The 20,727-nt window shown below is 50.0% G+C and overlaps 1 protein-coding gene across 3 annotated transcripts; it reads left to right on the forward strand.

Moving 5' to 3' along the window:
• Positions 1–36: 36 nt before the first annotated feature.
• Positions 37–20,529, forward strand: Pmf1 (polyamine modulated factor 1). 3 transcript variants are annotated; one of them, XM_052180140.1, is made up of 5 exons: positions 39–259; positions 15,022–15,127; positions 15,589–15,689; positions 19,271–19,405; positions 20,083–20,204. In XM_052180140.1, exons 1-5 carry the CDS (start codon positions 108–110, stop codon positions 20,120–20,122), a joined length of 534 nt encoding a protein of 177 aa, XP_052036100.1. In that variant the 5' UTR covers positions 39–107; the 3' UTR covers positions 20,123–20,204. The 3 variants fall into 3 exon arrangements, with proteins under 3 accessions (XP_052036098.1, XP_052036100.1, XP_052036099.1); XM_052180139.1 differs by having other exon boundaries at positions 42–259; positions 19,210–19,405; positions 20,083–20,219; XM_052180138.1 differs by lacking the exon at positions 15,589–15,689 and having other exon boundaries at positions 37–259; positions 19,210–19,405; positions 20,083–20,529.
• The last annotated feature ends 198 nt before the right edge of the window (positions 20,530–20,727 follow it).

Consider the following 20,727-nt stretch of genomic DNA (forward strand, 5'->3'; position numbering starts at 1 on the left):
GCTGCCCCGCCCCATCCGGCTCGGTGACGGGCGTGCCCTCGCCTCCAATCGGAGGTCCTGCTGGGAGGAGCCGCAGGACCAGTTCATTCTGGCGGTTCAATTTCAACATGGCTGAGGTGAGCCAGGCTAATGAGGCTGCGGAAAAGGGAGCCGAGGGTTCATCTCCGGAAGCTGTGCCAGGTGACCCGACCATCTCCAGGGTGAAGCTCCTCGACACCATAGTAGACACTTTCCTCCAGAAACTAGTCGCCGACAGGAGGTAGGTGGGGACCAATGGGAAGGGGCGGCGGCAGGGTTTGTCTCCGGGATCGCAAATCCCGCGAGAGCCCCTGGCTCGGTCACGTGGGCCGGCGACCCGGCGGGCGCCTTTCGCCGCGTCCTCCGTCCGCTCGAGTAGCAGAGGACGAGAGGAAAGGCGCGGAGTCAGCTCTCTTCTCCACCGTGCCGCTAGGCGACAGCCTGGGCCCTCGGCAGCCTTAGGGCAGCTCCTGTCCTGGAGGTCGTCTGTTTACCAGGGCCTAACGCGTCGGTGTGAGCACAGCGCTGTCGGCTGGAGCGCACAGGCGCGGGAGGTTGCGAGCACTAAATCTGTAGTCATTAGGAGAAGCTTTTTGCTCTTTCGCTGTAGGACAGTTTTAAAGAGAGTTTTGCCTCTGATCCCACCCGGCCAGCGCCTGTGATATTGAAACATCCTTGCATCCCCACCGGTCTTCCACGATTTCTATTCTTTGGCCTCGGCTCTTTCCGTCTGTCATCAGGCTCGGATGCCCCACTATTACAATCCCCCTTCCTCGGGAGGTCGAGGCAGGAGGATCGTCAGTTTGAGAACAGTCTGTCCAACCAGACCCTATCTCAGAATTTAAAAAGGGGTTGGGGTACAGCGCAGTAGTCTGGTTCATTCTTCAATCTGGTGGTTAGGGGAGAGATTTGAGGAAAAAACATTTCCTTTTTTAATATGTTAACGGGATTTGGTCATGTTTATGCCTGGGTATTTTTCCTGCATGTACGTATTTGCACCCAATACATGCTTAATGCCCACGGAGTCAAAATAGAGTGTCAGATCCCCTGGAAGTAGAGCTACAGATGGGTGTGAACCACCACCACGCAGGTGCACTGCAAGACCAACAAGTGCTCTTACCACTGAGCCCTGAACACTCCTGGTTTCGAGGCCTGACACCACCTGTAAGGACAGCCCCCAGAAGCTGAGGGACCCTGGATAACAGTGAAATGCCACAGAGACCCTTCCTTTTGCAGTCTGGGCAGCTTGGTTTCCAGTTGTGGGTGTTTCTCTCCCGGGCATTGAGCCGCCAGCACCTATGTGCTCAACAGCTCCACTGAGCTGCATCTCCTTTTAAAGCTTGCTTTATTTTCAGTGGGGAAAGAAAAGAAAGAAAGAAAGAAAGAAAGAAAGAAAGAAAGAAAGAAAGAAAGAAAGAAAGAAAGAAAGAAAGAAAGAAAGAAAGAAGAAAGGAAAGGGGAAGGGAAAAGGAAAAGGAAATGAAAGGGAAAGAAAAGAAAAACAGCAAAAGTTTTTTTGAACTCTTTAAACCGAAAAGAAAGAAAGAAAGAAAGAAAGAAAGAAAGAAAGAAAGAAAGAAAGAAAGAAAGAAAGAAAGAAAGGAAAGGGGAAGGGAAAAGGAAAAGGAAATGAAAGGGAAAGAAAAGAAAAGAAAAACAGCAAAAGTTTTTTTGAACTCTTTAAACCAGGCTGGCCTCGAACTCGGAAATCCACCTGCCTCTGCCTCCCAGAGTGCTGGGATTACTGGCGTGCGCCAACACCGCCCGGCTTGAACTTTTTATTTTGAGGCAGAGTGTCACTAAGCTGTCAGTAGGCTTGCCTGAGGCTGACAACCGTGTCTCGGCTTCTCCAGTGGCTGGTGACAGGCCCACATCACAGCTGCAGTGTTTCCTTCTGCATGGACTTGTGATCTGCTCCTCACTTACCTCCTAACACAGGCCTTCCTGCCTTCTCGGTGTTTGGTGCTATGGATATATAAAGTAGCCAAGTGACTATTCAGTGGGTAGCATATAATAAACAAGATAACCAGAGGGCGTGGTAGCATAATTAACACAGATAAGAAAATGAATTAAAGGGCTGGAGAGATGGCTCAGGGATTAAGAGCACTGGCTGTTCTTCTGAAGGTCCTGAGTTCAAATCCCAGCAACCACATGGTGGCTCACAACTATGTGTAATAGGATCTGATGCCCTCTTCTGGAGTGTCTGAAGACAGCTACAGTATGTTCTTGTAAATAAAATAATTTTTTTAAAGTCTTTTTCCCTGCCTTCTCTTTCTCCCTCTTTCTCCCTACCCCCTTACTCTGTGCCTAAAATAAGTAATTCTTTTTATTTATTTATTTATTTATTTTGGTTTTTTTGATTTTGTTTTTTCCAGACAGGGTTTCTCTGTGTAGCCCTGGCTGTCCTGGAACTCACTCTGTAGACCAGGCTGGCCTCGAACTCAGAAATCCACCTGCCTTTGCCTCCCAGAGTGCTGGGATTACAGGCGTGCGCCACTACTGCCCGGCTAAAATAAGTAATTCTTAAAAAAACAAACAAACAAAAAAAAACAAAAGAAAAACAACCAACCAAGTTAATGGGCAGGTGATGCGGTACAGAATACTAGTGTGGATGGAAGGAGCTTCTCTATGATGACAGTTAGGCTACAATTTCAAAGATGGGAAGGAACTAGCTTTTTACAAAACAAAAAACAAAACTATATGTGTGCAGGCCGGGGGTGGTCAGATCTTTGTGGTAGATGTATCCTTGGCTAGAGTATAGCGCTCAGAGGAAGAGTGAATCAGGAGAGGCTGATTTCCTCAGTTAGAGCCCAGGTTTGCATTGATCATTTTTTAAAGACTTGTTTTTCACAGATGTGAGTGGTTTGGCCGCGTGCGTGCGTGCGTGCGTGCCTGGTGCCCTCAGAGTCCAGAAGAGGGTCTCCGATCTCCTGGAACTGGAGTTACAGTTACAGATGATTGTAAGCCACCACCCACCATGGTGGTTCTGAGAACCAAACCTGGGTCCTCTGCAAGAGCAAGCAGTGTTCTTGACAGCTGAGCCATCCTTTCAGCCCCAGCTGCCCCTGCCCCAGCTCCAGCTCCGTTGCAGTTTGAAAGCATAATTGTAAACATTTTATGTATAAGTTGTCATACACTCACTCTTTCCAACCAGTATCCGAAACTCTGGTCTTTGCTTGTTGACTGCAGCCCCCAAGGTGTTGGTGACCTACGTATCATTACTGGGGCAGTAGGCAAAGCCTGGCAGGGTGGTATACACTTGTAATCCCAGCAATTTAGGGACCAGAGGCAGTGTGCGTGCGTGCATGCGTGCGTGCGATTTGGGGTGTATGTGTAATGTGGGGTGTGTCTGTGATGTGGGGTGTGTGTGTGCATACACGCACATATGTGTGATGTGGTCTCAGTTGGTAGGAATGACAAACAAGGCTTTCCCATGAAGCGAAGTGTCTTTGACCCCAGAGCAGAGTGTACCTGCTGTTGAATCTGCCATTTCTGTTATAGACCAAGGAGAACTGGAGAGAAGTGCTAGTCTGTTGGCAGAGTGTTCTCACCTTGGCTATTGTAAAAGAGATTCATGGACTGAGCTGCTATTGTGCCTCAGCAGCGGGGGCCTAAAGGAGCTAGCCGAGTCTGAAAGCTTCTGAATCTCTAAAGAAGACGGTGCCTGGTGCCTACCAGTGTGTTGTCGGAAAGTCCTACATGAAGAGCGCGGAAGCCTGGGACCACAGCAGCCTGGACTCAGCGTCTTGTTACTCCACGCATGCTGTGATTGTGTTAGCTTTCTGACTAATAAATTCCTGAGACGGATGAATAGGGAGGGCTTCTTCTTGCTCTTGGTCTAGAGGGTTCAGTCCGCAGTCTCTTTGGCTTGTATCAAGCGTGGAAGCGGCTCAGCTCTTCCCAGCCAGCAGGAGGAAGAGGAGAGGAGTCCTGAGATCACTCAGCCTCCAGTCCCAGTGAGCTGACTTCCTTCCACTAGGCTTCCCCCAGAGGAGGAAGGTTCCACCACCTTCGAGTAGCAAAGGCTAGACCATACTTGAGGATGGACCTTTAGAAGTCATTTGCTGTGCAAACTAGACAGTCCACCTTCCTCACATACAGTAGGGCTCTGAGAGGTATATGGGTCTGGCTTACAGTGGCCATTCCTGGTGCTCACAGCATCAGCCAACACATTTGGATACTCAAGGAATGGTTCTGGAATAAATGAGTCCCAGGTCATCTCCTGAATGTCGGACCTGTTTCAACACTTAGTACTAGAAATCTCCATTTGGTGTCCCACAGGGCAATCAGGTTCCGAGTGTTACTCTCTTCTCTCCTGGGTCCTTTTTGGGACCCAGGTTGGGAGCAGCTGCTACCTAACCACCTTACAATCCGGCGCTGTCTAACCTCCCTGTTTGGGAGTTCACACTGGCCCTGCCTGCATCTTTTTTCTACTCTGACTTCCAGCCTTGCCACCAGTGTTAGCTTCCGATGCAGCATCAGTCTTGTCTCTACTCTCCAGGCCACAGGGTTGCGTCACATCCTTCCACTCAGCGTGTTCTGTTGGCGGCTTAGGGTTGCCTCACTCCTGCTTTGCCTGAGCCTGGGTGCAAAGCTTACACCTTGCATGCAAATATGATGTCCTCATACCTGACACTTTCCCCCTGTTTCTTCTCACTAGAACATTTTCCCCATCCTTGGTTAAATATGCACTTCAGTTGGTCTCTATAGAGAAAGGACTTAACAAATGCTACTCATGCCAGGCAGTGGTGGCGCATGCCTTTAATCCCAGCACTTGGGAGGCAGAGGCAGGAGGATTTCTGAGCTCGAGGCCAGCCTAGTCTACAGAGTAAGTTCCAGGACAGCCAGGGCTATATAGAGAAACCCTGTCTCGAAAACCCATAAATAAATATGAATGCTACTTGTTGAGGCTGGAGAGATGGCTCAGTGGTGAAGAGCACAGGCTGCTCTTCCAGAGGTCCTGAGTTCAATTCCCAACAAGCACATGGTGGCTCACAGCCATCTGTAATGGGATCTGATACCCTCTTCTGGTGTGTCTGAAGACAACTGCAATATATTCATACACATAAAATAAATAATTCCTTAAAAAAGATTAAAATGCTGGGTGGTGGTGGTGCACGCCTTTAATCCCAGCACTTGGGATGCAGAGGCAGGTGGATTTCTGAGTTTGAGGCCAGCCTGGTCTACAGAGTGAGTTCCAGGACAGCCAGGGCTACACAGAGAAACCCTGTCTTGAAAAAAACAAATCCAAAAAACCAAAAAAAAAAAAAAAAGTGTGTGTGAGGTATATGTGTACATGGGTGTCTGTGCATACCCGGGTACCAGAGGGCTCTGGGTGTTCTCCCATGCCTTCCTCTATAACTCAACCCTGGTTCTGAGCAGGTTCTCAGCCTGGCTGGCAGGCAGCAGGCCCCACAGCCCTCTCTCCTGCTGGTTTGCAGGTTTGTGTGGATTGTGCCTGGCTTTCGTGTGGTCAAGCTGGTCCTGCGAGCTCTTATTAACACTGAGCCATCTCTCCAGCCCATCGTGTACACATTTTTTGTTTTTTGTTTTTTTTTTTGTTTACTTATTTATTTATTTACTTATTTTTGGTTTTTTGGATTTGGTTTTTAGAGACAGGGTTTCCTCTGTGTAACCCTGGCTGTCCTGGAACTCACTCGGTAGACCAGGCTGGCCTCAAACTCAGAAATCCGCCTGACTCTACCTCCCAAGTGCTGGGATTAAAGGCGTGCACCACCACCGCCCGGCTCATATTTTTAATAAAACTATCAGGTTGAGCAGAACGGGTGTGCAGGAGGCCCACGGTGACTAGAGGAAGAAGAATGGACATGCTGGCTGCAGTGGACCTCAGATTTTTGTCCTGTTGGCCTGGCTGAGGCCCAACTGCCAGAAGTGCCCATCTCAGGCTCCACAGTATAAAAATGTAGTCACACATGGCCCTGCTAGCTGCACTCCCCTGCCTTGTTCTCCAAAAGTGAATTGGGTTTTTTTTGGTTTTGTTTTGTTTTTGTTTTGTGTTTTTTTTTTTTTTTTTGGTTTTTTGATCCTGCCAGTCTCCTGGACCTTCTGAAACAGTCTCTCTTTAGCTGCAGCAAGCAAGGGATTCCTTCTCTGTGTTGTGACATTTGAACCTGCCGGAAGTGGCTGGGTTGGTGTTATTAGTGGAGCCAGGCTGAAGGCCAGTTAGTACTATTCCTAGAAAAGCCAGATCTCCCACCAAGTACACAGTGCAGCCAGCAGCTTGTCCCAGAGGGGTAGGTGGTGCGAAGCTGAGGGGCTGGATATCCTGCCAGCGTTGTGGCCTGCGATGTCCTGGGCATGGTGTGATTTATATAGTTAAGCCCAAGGAAAGAGCAAGCTGCAATTGTGCCTCAGTTTCTAGCATTTTAAACTAAAGGCAAGGAGGTGAGGGACGGGGCTTGGTGGTGGGCGGGGCTCAGTGATAGAGCTGCTGAGGGGCCTGGGGTTCCGCCTCCAGCCCTGGAAGTCCAGAAGAAAAACATACATAGTGCGAAGGGTTTGTTCATGAGCCATAGAAGCTCCCCATCCACTCTGCAGGTTCAGATGACCTGGTCGTGGGAATTCACTTCTGAGTGCAGATCTGCCTGTCCAGACCTCCCTTACTCTGTCTTCACTGTTTCTGCCTTTGTCAGGCTACGTCATCTTAGTCATACCTCCCAGATCCATCCTTTTGAGTCAGCCTGTGCAGATCTCAGTCTCTGCTTCAGTCCCTTGGCCCGTCTATAGTTCCTCTGTCATGAATCAGTTCAGATTCTTGGGTTCAGGCCTCTTTCTTCTCTGCATGGTGGAGCGGATCTTGTAGCTGGCTCCATCACATCCCAGCTGAGCGACCTTGGACAAGATTCTGTCTACCAGTTCTTGGTCATCTGAGTATTGGAGATGATGGTAATGGACGGTCATCACAAGGACCCTATAAGGACTTGGTAAGCTAATCCACCTGCTTAGAACAGGGCCAGGTTTACCAGTCTTCCGACTGTTCCCACGACAACCGCATCTTTGCACATGTGTACACAATACACAGCCCTTGGGTCACACCTGAGCCTCAGTACACCTGTGCTGCTCATGGATCCCCGCCCAGTCTGCAGCCACCTCCTCTCCTTAACATTCCAAGCTCATTTTCTTGAAGTCTGGTCTATATCTCCCTATGTGTGTCTGGAGGACGGAGGATAACTTTCACAACTCTGTCATCTTTCTTCCATGTGAATCAAACTTAGGTCGTCAGGCTTAGCAGCAGTTACCTTTCCCCATGCAGCCCTTTTGAACGAGGTCACTCACTAGGCTGAGACTTGACTATTAGGTTAGGCTGGCAGTCGCCAGTTCCCAAGAATCCACCCAGCTCTGTCTCCTGAGCCCTGGAGATTTTACATGGGTGCTGGGTACCAAGCTCAGTGCTCATGTTTAGGTGGCAAATGCTGTACTGACTGAGCCACCTCCCCAGCTCCCACCTTCTCCCTCAGTTGGAGTCATGCTGCCAGAGCTCAGTAAGTTGTTGGTGTTTGGTTGGCTACTGTTTGTTTTTGAGACATGGCCTTATGTCGCTCAGGCTGGCTACATCACATCTTCCACCTTCCAGATGCTGGTATTATTACAGTCTTGTATGTGCCACTGTGCCTGGATTTATTCAGTTCCGAGGATTCAACCCATGGCTTGGTGCATTCTAGGCAATTTCTCTACATCTTCAGCTGGAGAGTCCCTTCTAAGGATCAGGGCGGCTATAACTGCAAGTGCCAATGACAGCCTGGGTGTTTTGTACCCAGCTCCATTTGCGTCAGTCACTGCTGCCCTCTGGTGAGCAAACTGCAGAACTGCTGAATCAAGAAGCCCGCTGTGCATGGTAGCAGAAAGCAAGCCTGGCTTTTTGTGCAAAAGTTTTGGGGTTTTGAGACATCTCTCATTTGTCTTGGTGCTGGCCTAGAACTCACGGTATTTCCCCTGCCTCTGCATTCTGATACAGGAGTGCACCACCACACACGACGTTTGCCCTTGTGACACTGCCCAAGAGTGTTACCTGTCTGTTGTCTGGGCCGTTTTTTACCTTTTCACGGTGGATGTGTAAAACAATAGGTTGTAGTGGGGCGACTACATGGAGAGCTCAAGGACAGCTAAGATCACATTGACCTTGTCCCAAAACAACAACAACAACAAAACCCAAAACAGCCAAACAAATGAAAACCCAGTTGACTGATGGCTAGTTTTCTCTGTTCCGTACAGTGGGTGCGCGCTAGAGTCCAGATCTGCTGCCAGCCATCCCACCCGCCCACCCATTCTTGCCCTTTATAAATACAGTCTTTATATATCACCCAGGGTAGGCTGGAGCTCACTCAGGAGTAGACTGGCCTTGAATTGTAGAGGCCTCTTCTGCCTTTTGAAGTGCTGGGGTTCTGGGCATCTGCCACCATGCCTAGCTCTGTAGCCCTGGCTTGTCCGTGAGCACTGGGTAACAAACACGCTTCTGTGCGCATGCCAGGTGTGTTAGCAGCCGAGCTGCCTCCCCAGCCTTGGAAGTTAGAATTCTATAAAGTGAGCCTTTAGCTCCCTCATGGCTGGCGAGTCCTTGTTGTCACTCTCGGGGCTACTGCATGCGTGTGTGCCACCTCTGAGTGACACACGTCCTTCCTGCATGTGCAGTGCAGAAAATGACGCTGCTTCAGTGAGGTCAGATGGCACATACGGATTGAGAACATATGCTGGGTTGACATCAGCCACTGTGTTCACTTCAGAGATATTTTTCTTTCCTTCCTTCCTTCTTTCCTTCCTGTCTTCCTTCTTTTTTTAAAAATTTATTTATTTATTACATGTGAGTACACTGTAGCTGTCTTCAGAGGGTATCAGATCCCACTACAGATGGTCATGAGTCACCATGTGGGGCTTGCTGGGATTTGAACTCAGGACCTTCAGAAGAGCAGTCAGTGCTCTTAACCACTGAGCCATCTCTCCAGCCCTGGCCTCAGGAATTTCTGTGTGTGTCTTTTTGTTTTTGTTTGTTTGTTTATTGAGACAGGGTCTCACTGTGTAGCCCTGGCTGGACTGGAACTCAGAGATCTGCCCGCCTATGCTGGGATTAAAGGCGTATACACTGCAAACAGCCTTTTATTTACTTGTTTTTAATTCTGTTTTGGTTGTGGAAACAGTATGTTTCTGTGTAACACAGGCTGCCTTCACGTTCCTTACATAGCTGAAGCTGTGAGCCCTTGATCTTCTGGCTTCAGCTGTCTGGTGCTGGGATTGTGTGTATTGACTAGAAATGCTTTCTCTTAAGAGACAGGGTTTTGGGGGCTGGACCTACAGCCCAAGGGAAGAGCACTTGCTTAGCATTCACATGGGCCGGAGTTTAACCCCCAGCCATGCAAAAAGCAAAATTAAGAGAAAGGTTTTGAGCCGGGCGGTGGTGGCGCACGCCTGTAATCCCAGTACTCTGGGAGGCAGAGGCAAGCAGATTTCTGAGTTCGAGGCCAGCCTGGTCTACAGAGTGAGTTCCAGGACAGCCAGGGCTACACAGAGAAACCCTGTCTCAAAAAAACCAAATCCAACAACAAAAAGAGAGAGAGAGAGAGAGAGAGAGAGAGAGAGAGAGAGAGAGAGAGAGAGAGAAAGGTTTTGCTTGTATTGCCCTCAAATTCCCAGCCTCAGCAGATCCTCCTATGTGAACTGTGTATAGATACTTTTTAAAAAAGATTTATTTATTTATTTATTTTATGTACATGCATGTATACCTGCATGCCAGAAGAAGGCATCAGATCCCATTACAGATGTTTGTGATCTACCATGTGATTGCTGGGAACTGAACCCAGGACCTCTGGAAGAAAAGCCAGTGCTATTAACCACTGAGCCATCTCTCCAGCCCCACATAGATACTTTTTTTTAATTAATTAATTTATTTATTATATGTAAGTACACTGTAGCTGTCTTCAGACACTCCAGAAGAGGGCATCAGATCTCATTACAGATGGTTATGAGCCACCATGTGGTTGCTGGAATTTGAACTCAGGACCTTTGGAAGAGCAGTCGGTGCTCTTAACCACTGAGCCATCTCTCTAGCCCCATAGATACTTTTATTTAGAAATTTTCATAGAAAAACTGAATCTACCACAGTGGAGTTGAGAAAGCTATTGTGTACTGAGGACCCTGCTCAGTATCTGCGGAAGCCCTGAAGCATCAGGCTCCATCTCCGCATTCCCTGCATTCCCTGCATTCCCTGCATTCCCTGCATTCCCTGCATTCCCTGCTCACCTAGAAACTCATCTCGGTTTTAAAACTTAGTTTGTGGATTTCTTTGTTGGTCTTGTGTTTGAGGCATTTTGTGGCCTGGGCTGGCCTTGAACTCATGATCCTGTTTTAATTGAAGAAGGGATATCATACAGCCCAGGCTCATCTGGATGGTCTTCCTGCCTCTGCCTCCTGAGGTGGTGCCAAAGCGCTGTCATGCTTTGTTTTATGTGGTATGGGGTGGGGGGGCAAACACAGGGCTTTGTGTGTGCTCAGTAAGCACTCTCCAACTGTGTGTGCTCAGTAAGCACTCTCCAACTGTGTGTGCTCAGTAAGCACTCTCCAACTGTGTGTGCTCAGTAAGCACTCTCCAACTGTGTGTGCTCAGTAAGCACTCTCCAACTGTGTGTGCTCAGTAAGCACTCTCCAACTGTGTGTGCTCAGTAAGCACTCTCCAACTGTGTGTGCTCAGTAAGCACTCTCCCAACTGAGATAGCCCTGGCCCTAGTGTGTGGTTTTAGATTTTTCTTGTTTAGTTTTGGTTTTGAGACAGGGTCTCTCTATACAGTCCTGGCTACCCTGGAACTCATTAAGACCAGGCTGGCCTTGAATGTGCAGAAATCCACCTGCGTCTGCCTCCAACTTGCTGAGATTAAAGATGTGCACCACCTAGCTTTTTTTTCTTTTTAAGGGTGCTATCATGCCTGGTTCGTTGTCTCTTTTTCTATTTGTTTTTTTGTGGTTTTTTTTTTTTTTTTTTTTGGTTTTTCGAGACAGGGTTTCTCTGTGTAGCCCTGGCTGTCCTGGAACTCACTCTGTAGACCAGGCTGGCCTCGAACTCAGAAATCCGCCTGCCTCTGCCTCCCAAGTGCTGGGATTACAGGCATGTGCCACCACCGCCCGGCTTATTTGTTTCTTTCTTTCTTTCTCTGTCTCTGTCTCTGTCTCTGTCTCTGTCTCTCTCTCTCTCTCTCTCTCTCTCTCTGTGTGTGTGTGTGTCTCAGATGGCATTATCCCAGATTGGCCTCAAACTCCTCTGTGGCTGAGGCTGATTCCTCATCCTGAACTCCTGCTTGCTGGGATTTCACGCCGGTACCACCAGAGCTGGTCTCTGTAGTTCTGGGGCTGAACCCTGGGCTTTCTGCTTGCCAGGTAATCACCAGTTTAGCATCGCCGGGAATCCCAGCTCCTCTTGCTGGGCCAGAGGATCACGGGAGCCCAGACATTTGAGACCAGAATGGGATACAGAGTGAGACTCTAAAAAACAAACAAACCAGGGCAGGAGAAATGGCTTGTTGCTCTTGCAAAGAGCCCAAGTCCAGTCCCCAGCATCCATACGGCAGTTCCCAGCCATCTGAACCCCAGTCCCAAAGGGTCCCATGTCCTCTTCTGGCCGCTTTGTCCAGCAGACACGGACATGGTACACAGACAGACATGCAGGCAAAACACCCATACTAGGCTTGAGAAAAGAAAAATTTCAAAAAAAGAGGGGAAAGGGGGGACACAGTGATAGAGGACACCTAATACCAGAGAGAGAGAGAGAGAGAGAGAGAGAGAGAGAGAGAGAGAGAGAGAGAGAGAGAGAGAGGATCACAGTGTGTGCCCAATGGCTTCTTGGGCAAGAGAACTCTTACCTCTCTTCCCTACCCTGCTTCCCCTAGATATTTTTGATATTTTTCTTTTTCTCTTCTTCTTCTTTTTTTTTTATTTTTCCTTTCCATGCAAGGCCTTAATCATGCGTGTTAAGCACAGTCTCCTGCTGAGCGACATCCACAGATTTCTCTGTTTTCCTCTCTCTGTCTCTCTGTCTCTGTTTCTCTCTCTGTCTCAGGCCATTTTTTTTCTCCAAGCTGTATGTATTCACTGGTGTTTGCTGTGAGTTATACCTCCTGCCTCCTCCAGCTGCCGTGGGGAGAGGGGAAGCAGCTGACACGGGTGCTCACTTGAAGGTGGCACTGAGCAGCCTCACAGACTCCCACCACCTGAGGGCAGACATCTTTGCCTTTGTATCCTTGGGTGGCTGTGCTCAGATATCAAAAGGACAATTCAGAGGGCAGATGCTGGGAAGCCTTCCAGTCCACAGCCCACAGCAGGGCTCAAGGCATCTTGTTTTCTTCCTAGCCACTGAGTCTGTGGTTCTGAAGAGGGCCATGGAGGGACACGTGATGCCTGCCCCTGTGGGCTGGGACTGAAATGGGTATTTGTGGTTTTAACATCAGGGATCCTGTTCGCCTTCACAGCCCCCTCAGGCCTCCGGGTCAGGCCGGGCACATCTGTCCTTGCTCCAGGAGTGGACAGGCCCACAGCAGGGGGGAGCAGACAACGCCCACAGGCGCCCCTTGAGAACTCTTCTGGGGTCTTATATTGAGAATCCTACAGTGTGAAGAAGGGTCCCAGACACATGGACATGTCACAGGAAGGGACACTTTCTGCAGAGTCGCATGGTGGGCATTTTAGTCAGCTGGTGCCAGGGTGGGATGGCTCGGATGTCTTGTGGATTTCTTGAAAACCACACTCAGGGAAGGAAAGTGATGTTTTAGGAAGCGCCCATGGTCATGTGTTGGCCAGACATAAAATTATACTTTCTTATAAACAATGTAATATCCTTGTGGAAAGAGATGCTGGAACCTAGATGTCCCACAGCAGTACTGGGAACAAAGCAGTGTGGAAGCAAGCAGGCAGCTAGGATGCGGTATGGCCCGGCCGCCTGGCTGCAGGCCCGCTCCCCTGCTCCCCTGCTCCCCTCCTAGCTGCCCCTCCCACTGTGGTCCTCAGGTCTGCCGGGGGTGGGTTGGGGGGGTTGGGGGGTGGTGCAGAGTCTTCCCACCCCAGCCCCCCAAGGCCCTTCTGTCTTCAGGAAGATCAGCCAGCTCTGTACTGAGAAAGTATGCTGGCTTGTAAAGTCACTGCCTGGGTCCGAGTCCCGCCTTCATGGCGACCACTTTATTCTTACCAGCCTCAGTTTCCTGTCAAGTGGGACAGCAGCATCTGTACCACCCAGATTGCCCTATGGACCTCTGAAGTACCAAGTCCCTGCCTCACAGGAGAAACCTCCCCAAACAGCCTCTACTGCTGCAGGGGCCTACGACAATCAGTCACCAGGCTTCTCAGAGCCGAAGGCAGGTGCTTAGTTACAACTCCATGTAAAGAAACAGTTCAGCCATGGGATCTGGCCTGGAGGATTTGCGCCCTACCCCCACCCCAAAAATGTGCTGAGTAAGGGAATCCAGACCCAGAGAGTCATCTTATGTGGGCAGGGGAAGACCAGCCAAAGCTACACAGATCCTGTTGAAATCAACAAACACGCCGGGTGGTGATGGCGCACGCCTTTAATCCTAGCACTTGGGAGGCAGAGACAGGTATATTTCTGAGTTCGAGGCCAGCCTGGTCTACAGAGTGAGTTCCAGGACAGCCAAGGCTGCACGGAAAAACCCTGTCTCAAAAAACCAAAAGGAAAAAAAGAGAAAAGAAAAGAAAAAAAATCAATAAACACAATAAAACTAATAAAAGCAGGTCATTGTGATTTGAATGATATTTTAGTGACTTTGCTGTTGCTGTGACAAAGCATCATGGCCAAAGAACTGATAAAGAGCTTACTTTGGGGCTCATGTTCAAGAGGGCTAGTTAGAGTCCATGACCATGCAAGCAATTAGGCATGTGGCCGTAACTGTAGCTTACATTCTAACCCGCAAACAAGAAACAAGGAGGAGACACTGAGGATGGGATAGCTTCTAAAACCTCGGAGCCCACCCTCAGTGACCTTCTACCACAAGGCCCGGCCTCCTAATCCTTCTCAAACAGTTGAACAAACTAGGGACCAAGTATCCAAACATAGGAGCCTGTGGGGCCATGTTCATTTGTGGAGGTTTGAGTGAGAACGGCCCCCATGGGCTCCTGTGTTTAAATGTTTGGGCCCAGTTAGTGGAACTATTTGGGAAGGATTAGGAGGTGTGGCCTGGATGGGGAAGGTGTGTCACTGGGCGTGGGCTTTGAGATTTCTTTCTTTTTTTTTTTTTTAAGATTTATTTATTGTTATATGTAAGCACATTGCAGCTGTCTTCAGACACACCAGAAAAGGGTGTCAGAACCCATTATAGATGGTTGTGAGCCACCATGTGGTTGCTGGGATTTGAACTCATGACCTCCAGAAGAAGAGTCAGTGCTCTTAACCACTGAGCCATCTCTCCAGCTCGGCTTTGAGATTTCAAAAGCCCACACCAGGTCCCCCCCCCCCCCCCCGCCCCTTGCCTTTGAGTCAGCTACTGTCCCAGTGCTATGCCCATCTGCTTCCCACAGTGATGGTCATAGACTCTATACCACCCACTGGAACCAGGATCACCAAATTAAATCCTTTTATAAGACTTGCCTTGGTCATGGTGTCTCTTCACAACAATAAAACACTAACAAAGACATCATTCAAGCCACCACAATGACCTGTTCTTATTTTTATTGTGTTTATTTCAACAGGGTCTCCTGTAACATAGGCTGGGCTTGAACTTAACTGTTTAGCTTGAACTCCTGATCCCAACCAGCAGGGAATCAAACAGCAGCTTCATGCATGTTATCTGCAAGCACTCTACATCTCCAGCCCCATAACCTACTTGTAAAAATTGCTAGTGCCTTAGTTGGGAGTAGAGGTGGCCTACCCATGACTTGAGGACAGATCTGCATCCATGACCATTACCCCCCCAGTACAAAACTGATTCTTGTGTTAAAACACAGAGGTGACTGACTGAGTGCTGATAACCCTGACTTTGCCTGTCTCCTTCCTGCCAGCTACGAGAGATTCACCACCTGTTACAAACCCTTCCACCAGCTGAACCCTGAGATGACGCAGTGGATCTATGACAAGTTTGTGGCTCAGTTGCAGACATCCATCCGGGTGAGTGGCAGTGGCCAGAAGGCCTGTTTTCATTCGGTCCTTAAAGATGGCAGCCGATGAGCTGTCTGTGTCTGCTCAGCTCCTAGAACTGCCATCCAGTGTAGCGGCTGTAGCTCCAGGTAACTCCAGGTAACAACCCACGTTGGTAAGGTCCTCCAAACAACGTGGACCCTAAATGCCCCTGTTCTCACTGCCAGCCGAGGCAGCGTGTGCTCAACCAGGCACCCCAGCTTCTCAAGAGACCTTTAACAACCTGAGGAGTAAACTAGGAATAATAGTAAGCTAGTTTAACACATTTTGCTATTTTAGATTTTGTTCTTAGTTCTAAAAACCACACATTGTAGAGAAATTGGACTATTCAGGAGGTTGATCAAAATTAACGTAAATCTTCTAAGTGCAGTTAGCAGTTTATCATGCTTCCACTGAGGGCATGCATGAGGTCTGTCTTCCTCTCTGCTCAGGAGGAGATCTCAGAAATCAAAGAGGAGGGGAACCTAGAAGCTGTGCTCAACTCACTGGATAAGATCGTAGAAGAAGGCAAAGACCACGGAGAGCCAGCCTGGTGAGAACAGGGTGAGGTTTGTCACAGGCGGCCTCAGTGTCTGGGAGGAGACTAACTCTCACCCATATCTGAGTTCCTGGACGCCTGGCCTCCGAAAGAGGACTGTTTGAGGCTTTCCTGGGACCTTGGGGCCTTAGGAGCAAGCAGAAGGCCGGGTTGGGGGCCAGGGGCTGGAGCTGGGGGCCGGGGGCTGGAGCTAGGCGCCGGGGGATGGGGGGGTGCTGGGGGCCGAGGCTGGGGCCGGGGGCCAGGGCCGATGGTGAGGTTTGGTTCCATGGACAGATTAGATGACCAGACACATGGCTCTGATTGTTTATTCAAGAAATGATTAGGAAGTATGTACTGTCCGCTCAGTGTGGTTGAAGAGGCCAGAGATCAGTAATGGACAGGCTGCCCTCTGTAGCTGCTGTCTGCACTTGGCCATCTGGTGTGCCTTGTGCAGGAAAGAGAGGTGACCAGGGTGAGGCGTGGTGGGCAGGGGGCCTCCAGGAGCCGTCTTCCGGCCCATCCTGACAGCTCCCAGGCTGGAGTTCCATATGCCTTTTTCTCTCTGTAGGACCAGCACCGAGCATAGGGCATGCTGGGGCAGGGTTCTCCTGCTAGGCTGGATCCTTAGCCCTCTTTCTACGTTGGATTACGGTACTGGTCTCACCTAGTTCCCTCTGCTGGGACCTGTAGAGCTGGCTCAGTGGGCAAGAATATTGCCTGTTATTCTTACAAACCAGAATTTGGTTCCTAGCACCCATGTAGCTGTTTATAACCATTCTTGATTCCAATTTAGGGAATCCAAAGCCCTCTTCTGGTTCCACCAGCACCAGATATTCATGTGGTACACATACACACATGCAGGCAAAACACTATGCACATAAAATAAAATTTATTTAATTAAATTAATTAATTAATTAATTTTGAGATAGGATTTTTTTTGTGTATCCCTGGCTGTCTCAGAACTCATTCTGGGGCTGGAGAGATGGCTCAGTGGCTAAGGGCACTGACTGCTCTTCTGAAGGTCCTGAGTTTAAATCCCAGCAACCACATGGTGGCTCACAACCATCTGTAATGAGATCTGACACCCTCTTCTGGTGTGTCTGAAAACAGCTGTAGCATACTTACATACAATAATAAATAAATAAATCTTTTTTTTTTAAAAAGGTGTTTTAAAATTAAAAAAAAAAAAAAAAAAGAGCCGGGCGGTGGTGGCGCACGCCTGTAATCCCAGCACTCTGGGAGGTAGAGGCAGGCGGATTTCTGAGTTCGAGGCCAGCCTGGTCTACAGAGTGAGTTCCAGGACAGCCAGGGCTATACAGAGAAACCCTGTCTTGAAAAAAACCAAATCCAAAAAAAAAAAAAAAAAAAAAGATACTTAAAAAAAAAAGGAACTCATATTCTGTAGACAAGCCTGGCCTCCAGCTCAGGGAGATTCTCCTGCCATTGTCTCTGTCTCTCAAGTCTAAAGGTATGGACCACCACCTCCTGGCTAATAAAAATTATTCTTATTTCTTTTTGAGCGCAGGGGCAGGAGGTGTCAAGATAGGGTTTCTCTGTGTATCCTGGCTGTCCTGGAACTCACTCTGTAAACTAGGCTGGCCTCGAACTCAGAAATCCACCTGCCTCTGCCTCCCAGAGTGCTGGGATTATAGGCGTCCACCACCACTGCCCGGCTTTGCTTTTTTTTTTTTTAAAGACTGATCTCTTTTTCAAATATGAATGTTTTCCCTACACTGTTGCTTGGAGTATCAGGAGAGGGCAGCAGAGTTGGAACTGGAGTTACCAACAGTTGTGAACCTCCCTGTGGTTGCTGAGAATCAAACTCAGGGCCTCTGGAAGAATAGCCAGGGCTCTTAATCTCTGAGCCATCTCTCCAGCCATAACCTATGAAGTTTTTTTATTGTTGCTGGTTTGGACTTTTTTAGGCAGGGCCTTATTATGTAGCCCTGGCTAGCCTGGAACTTGCTGTGTAGATGAGAAATCGCAAAGGTTTACCTGGGGTCAAAGTGGGCACCAGTAGGCCTGATCTGTAGGCTGTGAACCTTGACCCTTCTGCCATCGCCTCTCAGGTACTGTGGATTACTGGGGACCACAGGACCCAGCCTGGAGATCTTTTTAATTCTTGTCTCTGCATATACCTTTAATTCGAGTACTCAGGAGGCAGAGGCAGGCAGATCTTTTTGAGTTTGAGGGCATCCTAGCCTACATAGTAAGTTCTAGATATCCAGGGCTATACAGAGAAAAAAAAAACTAAAAAAAAAAATGATAATGGCATGACTCAGGCTGGACCCCACAGGCTGCAGCTTACAGGCGAGTGGACAGTGGAGGCTGGGACCAGCAGGTGACCTGGGACTAGAGTGCCCACGGCTCTCCTCCCTGTGACGCTATCAGCAGAGGGGCCACTATCCACATAGGTAGCTCTCTGCTTGTGTGAGGTCCTTTGGCTCACTCATCCAGAGACCCTCAAGTAGCCAGAACAACAGCCCCAAGCTCAGGATCCTCGATGCAATTCTTGGGTGTGTCCCAGAGAACATGTGTAGGGTCAGAGGGGAGCTGAAGTTTTACAACTGAAAAGGAATTTATAGAACATAGAGCCGTGTTTGCTCTTGGGGCTCTAGCGTTCGTTCATATATCCTCTGAAAAGCCTGCAGAATTCTAAAAGTCATACTCTCACAGAAACTTGCAGATCTACCAGCTGGCAAGGCCACAACCCTGCTAGAGCATGAGGCAAATCCTAGTCATTTGCTGTGAAGCAGCCCTATGTCCCACACCTGGTATTAAAGCAAAAACATTTTTATAATACTTCTGTTCTAAAGAAAGAAAGAAAGAGAGAGAGAGAGAGAGAGAGAGAGAGAGAGAGAGAGAGAGAGAGAGAGAGAGAGAGAGAGAAAGAAAGAAAGAAAGAAAGAAAGAAAGAAAGAAAGAAAGAAAGAAAGAAAGAAAGAAAGAAAGCCAGGTGGTCAGGTGGTGGTGGCGCACGCCTGTAATCCCAGCACTTGGGAGGCAGAGGCAGGCGGATTTCTGAGTTCGAGGCCAGCCTGGTCTACAGAGTGAGTTCCAGGACAGCCAGGGCTATACAGAGAAACCCTGTCTCGAAAAAAAGCAGAAAAGAAAAGAAAATTCTCACTACACCTACTAGCTCTTACAGGGTCTCTGAGAGGTTGGGTATCTCTTGAGGAGCCGCCCATCTGGGAAAGGTCACTCTGCCTCCACCCTGATCTCCCTGTCTCATCTAGTCTGTTGGGCTGACGTACCGGCCTGGACACATGGTCATAAGGACAGAAGCAGTCTGGAGAGTTCTGGAGTGCTGGGGATGGGCGAGTGTGTGGGAGCAGACTGCCTTTAGGGAGGGAGGCCGAGGGGCAGGGAGCCGAGTTTCCATCAGGAGCAGGCTTGGGAGGTAAAGGGACCCCAGAAGAGTCCTAGCCTAGCACAAGACTCAAAGCAGGACCGTCGATGACGTTTAGAGAGAAGCCGCCTGTATGCTTAGCTTCCTCCCTGTCTCCTGGGACCCATGTGCTCTGCCCCTCAGGCGACCCAGTGGAATCCCAGAGAAAGACCTGTGCAGCGTCATGGCACCCTACTTCCTGAAGCAACAGGAGACCCTGTGCCGTCAAGTGCAGAAACAGGAAGCCAAGAACCGGGAGTTGGCGGCCACTGTCCTGGCCGGGCGCAGGCAGGTGGAGGAGCTGCAGCAGCAGGTTCGGGCCCGCCAGCAAACGTGGCAGGCGAGTGTTTGCTCAGTGGGTTTCTCTTGTCTCGGCCTCCCTGGGTTGGTGGCTTCCTCTCTCCCAGCCTATGGGATCCCACTGGGGGTGGGCTGTGCCCACAGCAGCGGTCACGCAGCACCTTTGCGGGGACCTGTGAGGTTGGCTCCTCAGTGCCTGTGCTGAAGTCCCGTCAGGGCACATGTTCCCGTCAGCTGTGGGTGTGGGCAGAACGGACAAGAGCCTGGACCTCTGTCCACGTGGAGCCCACCCTCCGTGCGGGTGCAGCCTGCTGCGTGCGGGCACTGCCAGAGTCTGTAAACAGCGTGCATCCCTAGCCCTCGCACGGTGGCTCACAACGGTCCCAACTCCGGTTCCAAGGGATCGGTCATCTTCGGTGGCCTCTGGCACGTGGAGCCAGGTGGCAGCAAGCACGTGTCCCTTGGGGTAAAGCCGACTTCTGAAGCTGGTCTCAAGGGACTTTTAAGGCAGTGGAGCTGATGGTGCAGGTGGCGGGTTGACTGGGGTGGTGAGGGGACTTCCTAGTGGCTCCAGATGCAGTTCCAAGGGTCTCAGAAGGGCCTGAGTGACAGGGTTACTACCAGGTCCTAGAGGTTCCTGGGCTGGAGCGGGGCTTGGCACACCACACGGGGTGTGCTTGTCTGGCCCCACACGGCTGTCCTCTTCCTTGGTTCCAGGCTCTACACAGAGAGCAGAAGGAGCTGCTGTCGGTGCTGAGTGCGCCGGAGTGAGCGGCCACTGGGCCCCGGAGCCCAGCCCTGTGGAGTGTGGGGAGCCAGTTCCACACTGGAGGTATGGCGGCCTCCTCCCCCGCTTAGGTTCTGGTGGGGTCACACCACACTACCTGCAGATTCCTGCCGCCATCTTCTGCCTGCAAGACTGGGGCTCCCACCCTAGCGTCAGACACTGGGCTTGGTCTTCTGGAGTTGCAGCTCTGCCCCGTGCCCTCCTGATCCCTCCGTGGATGGGATCTGGGTAGTGTCTCAGTGTTCACTGACTGCCGCCGTGCTGACCAGCTCTCGGCCCCTGCCATGCTCTCCCTACTGATTGCTGCCTTGCTGGCTAGCCCAGGGGCCCTGCCATGTCCTGCCCGCATCCGTAAATAAACTTCCTCCACACTGTAATCTGTGAGGTGCTTCCTTGCCAGGCGTCTGGGGTCAAGACCACTTCTGGGCATCTGAACTCTGTCTGAGGGCTCTGGAAGCCTGCAGCCCAAAGTGGCTTGTTCTGATGTCACCCCGCGCCAGGACCCAGGGCTCCCCGAGGTCAGGGTGAGCTGTCACCAGAGCGAGCGCTGCCCTGTGCTGCTCTCTTGGGCACAG

This window comes from Apodemus sylvaticus, chromosome 4, assembly GCF_947179515.1.
Source record: "Apodemus sylvaticus chromosome 4, mApoSyl1.1, whole genome shotgun sequence".
NCBI classification, from domain to species: Eukaryota; Metazoa; Chordata; class Mammalia; order Rodentia; family Muridae; genus Apodemus; species Apodemus sylvaticus.

Bases quoted from the DNA above. Each gene is read 5' to 3' on its own strand.
- Pmf1 (XM_052180138.1), top strand. From the start codon at position 108: ATGGCTGAGGTGAGCCAGGCTAATGAGGCTGCGGAAAAGGGAGCCGAG. The intron at 260-15,021 runs GTAGGTGGGGAC...CCTTCCTGCCAG, and splicing joins AAACTAGTCGCCGACAGGAG to CTACGAGAGATTCACCACCT. The intron at 19,406-20,082 runs GCGAGTGTTTGC...CCTTGGTTCCAG, and splicing joins CCCGCCAGCAAACGTGGCAG to GCTCTACACAGAGAGCAGAA.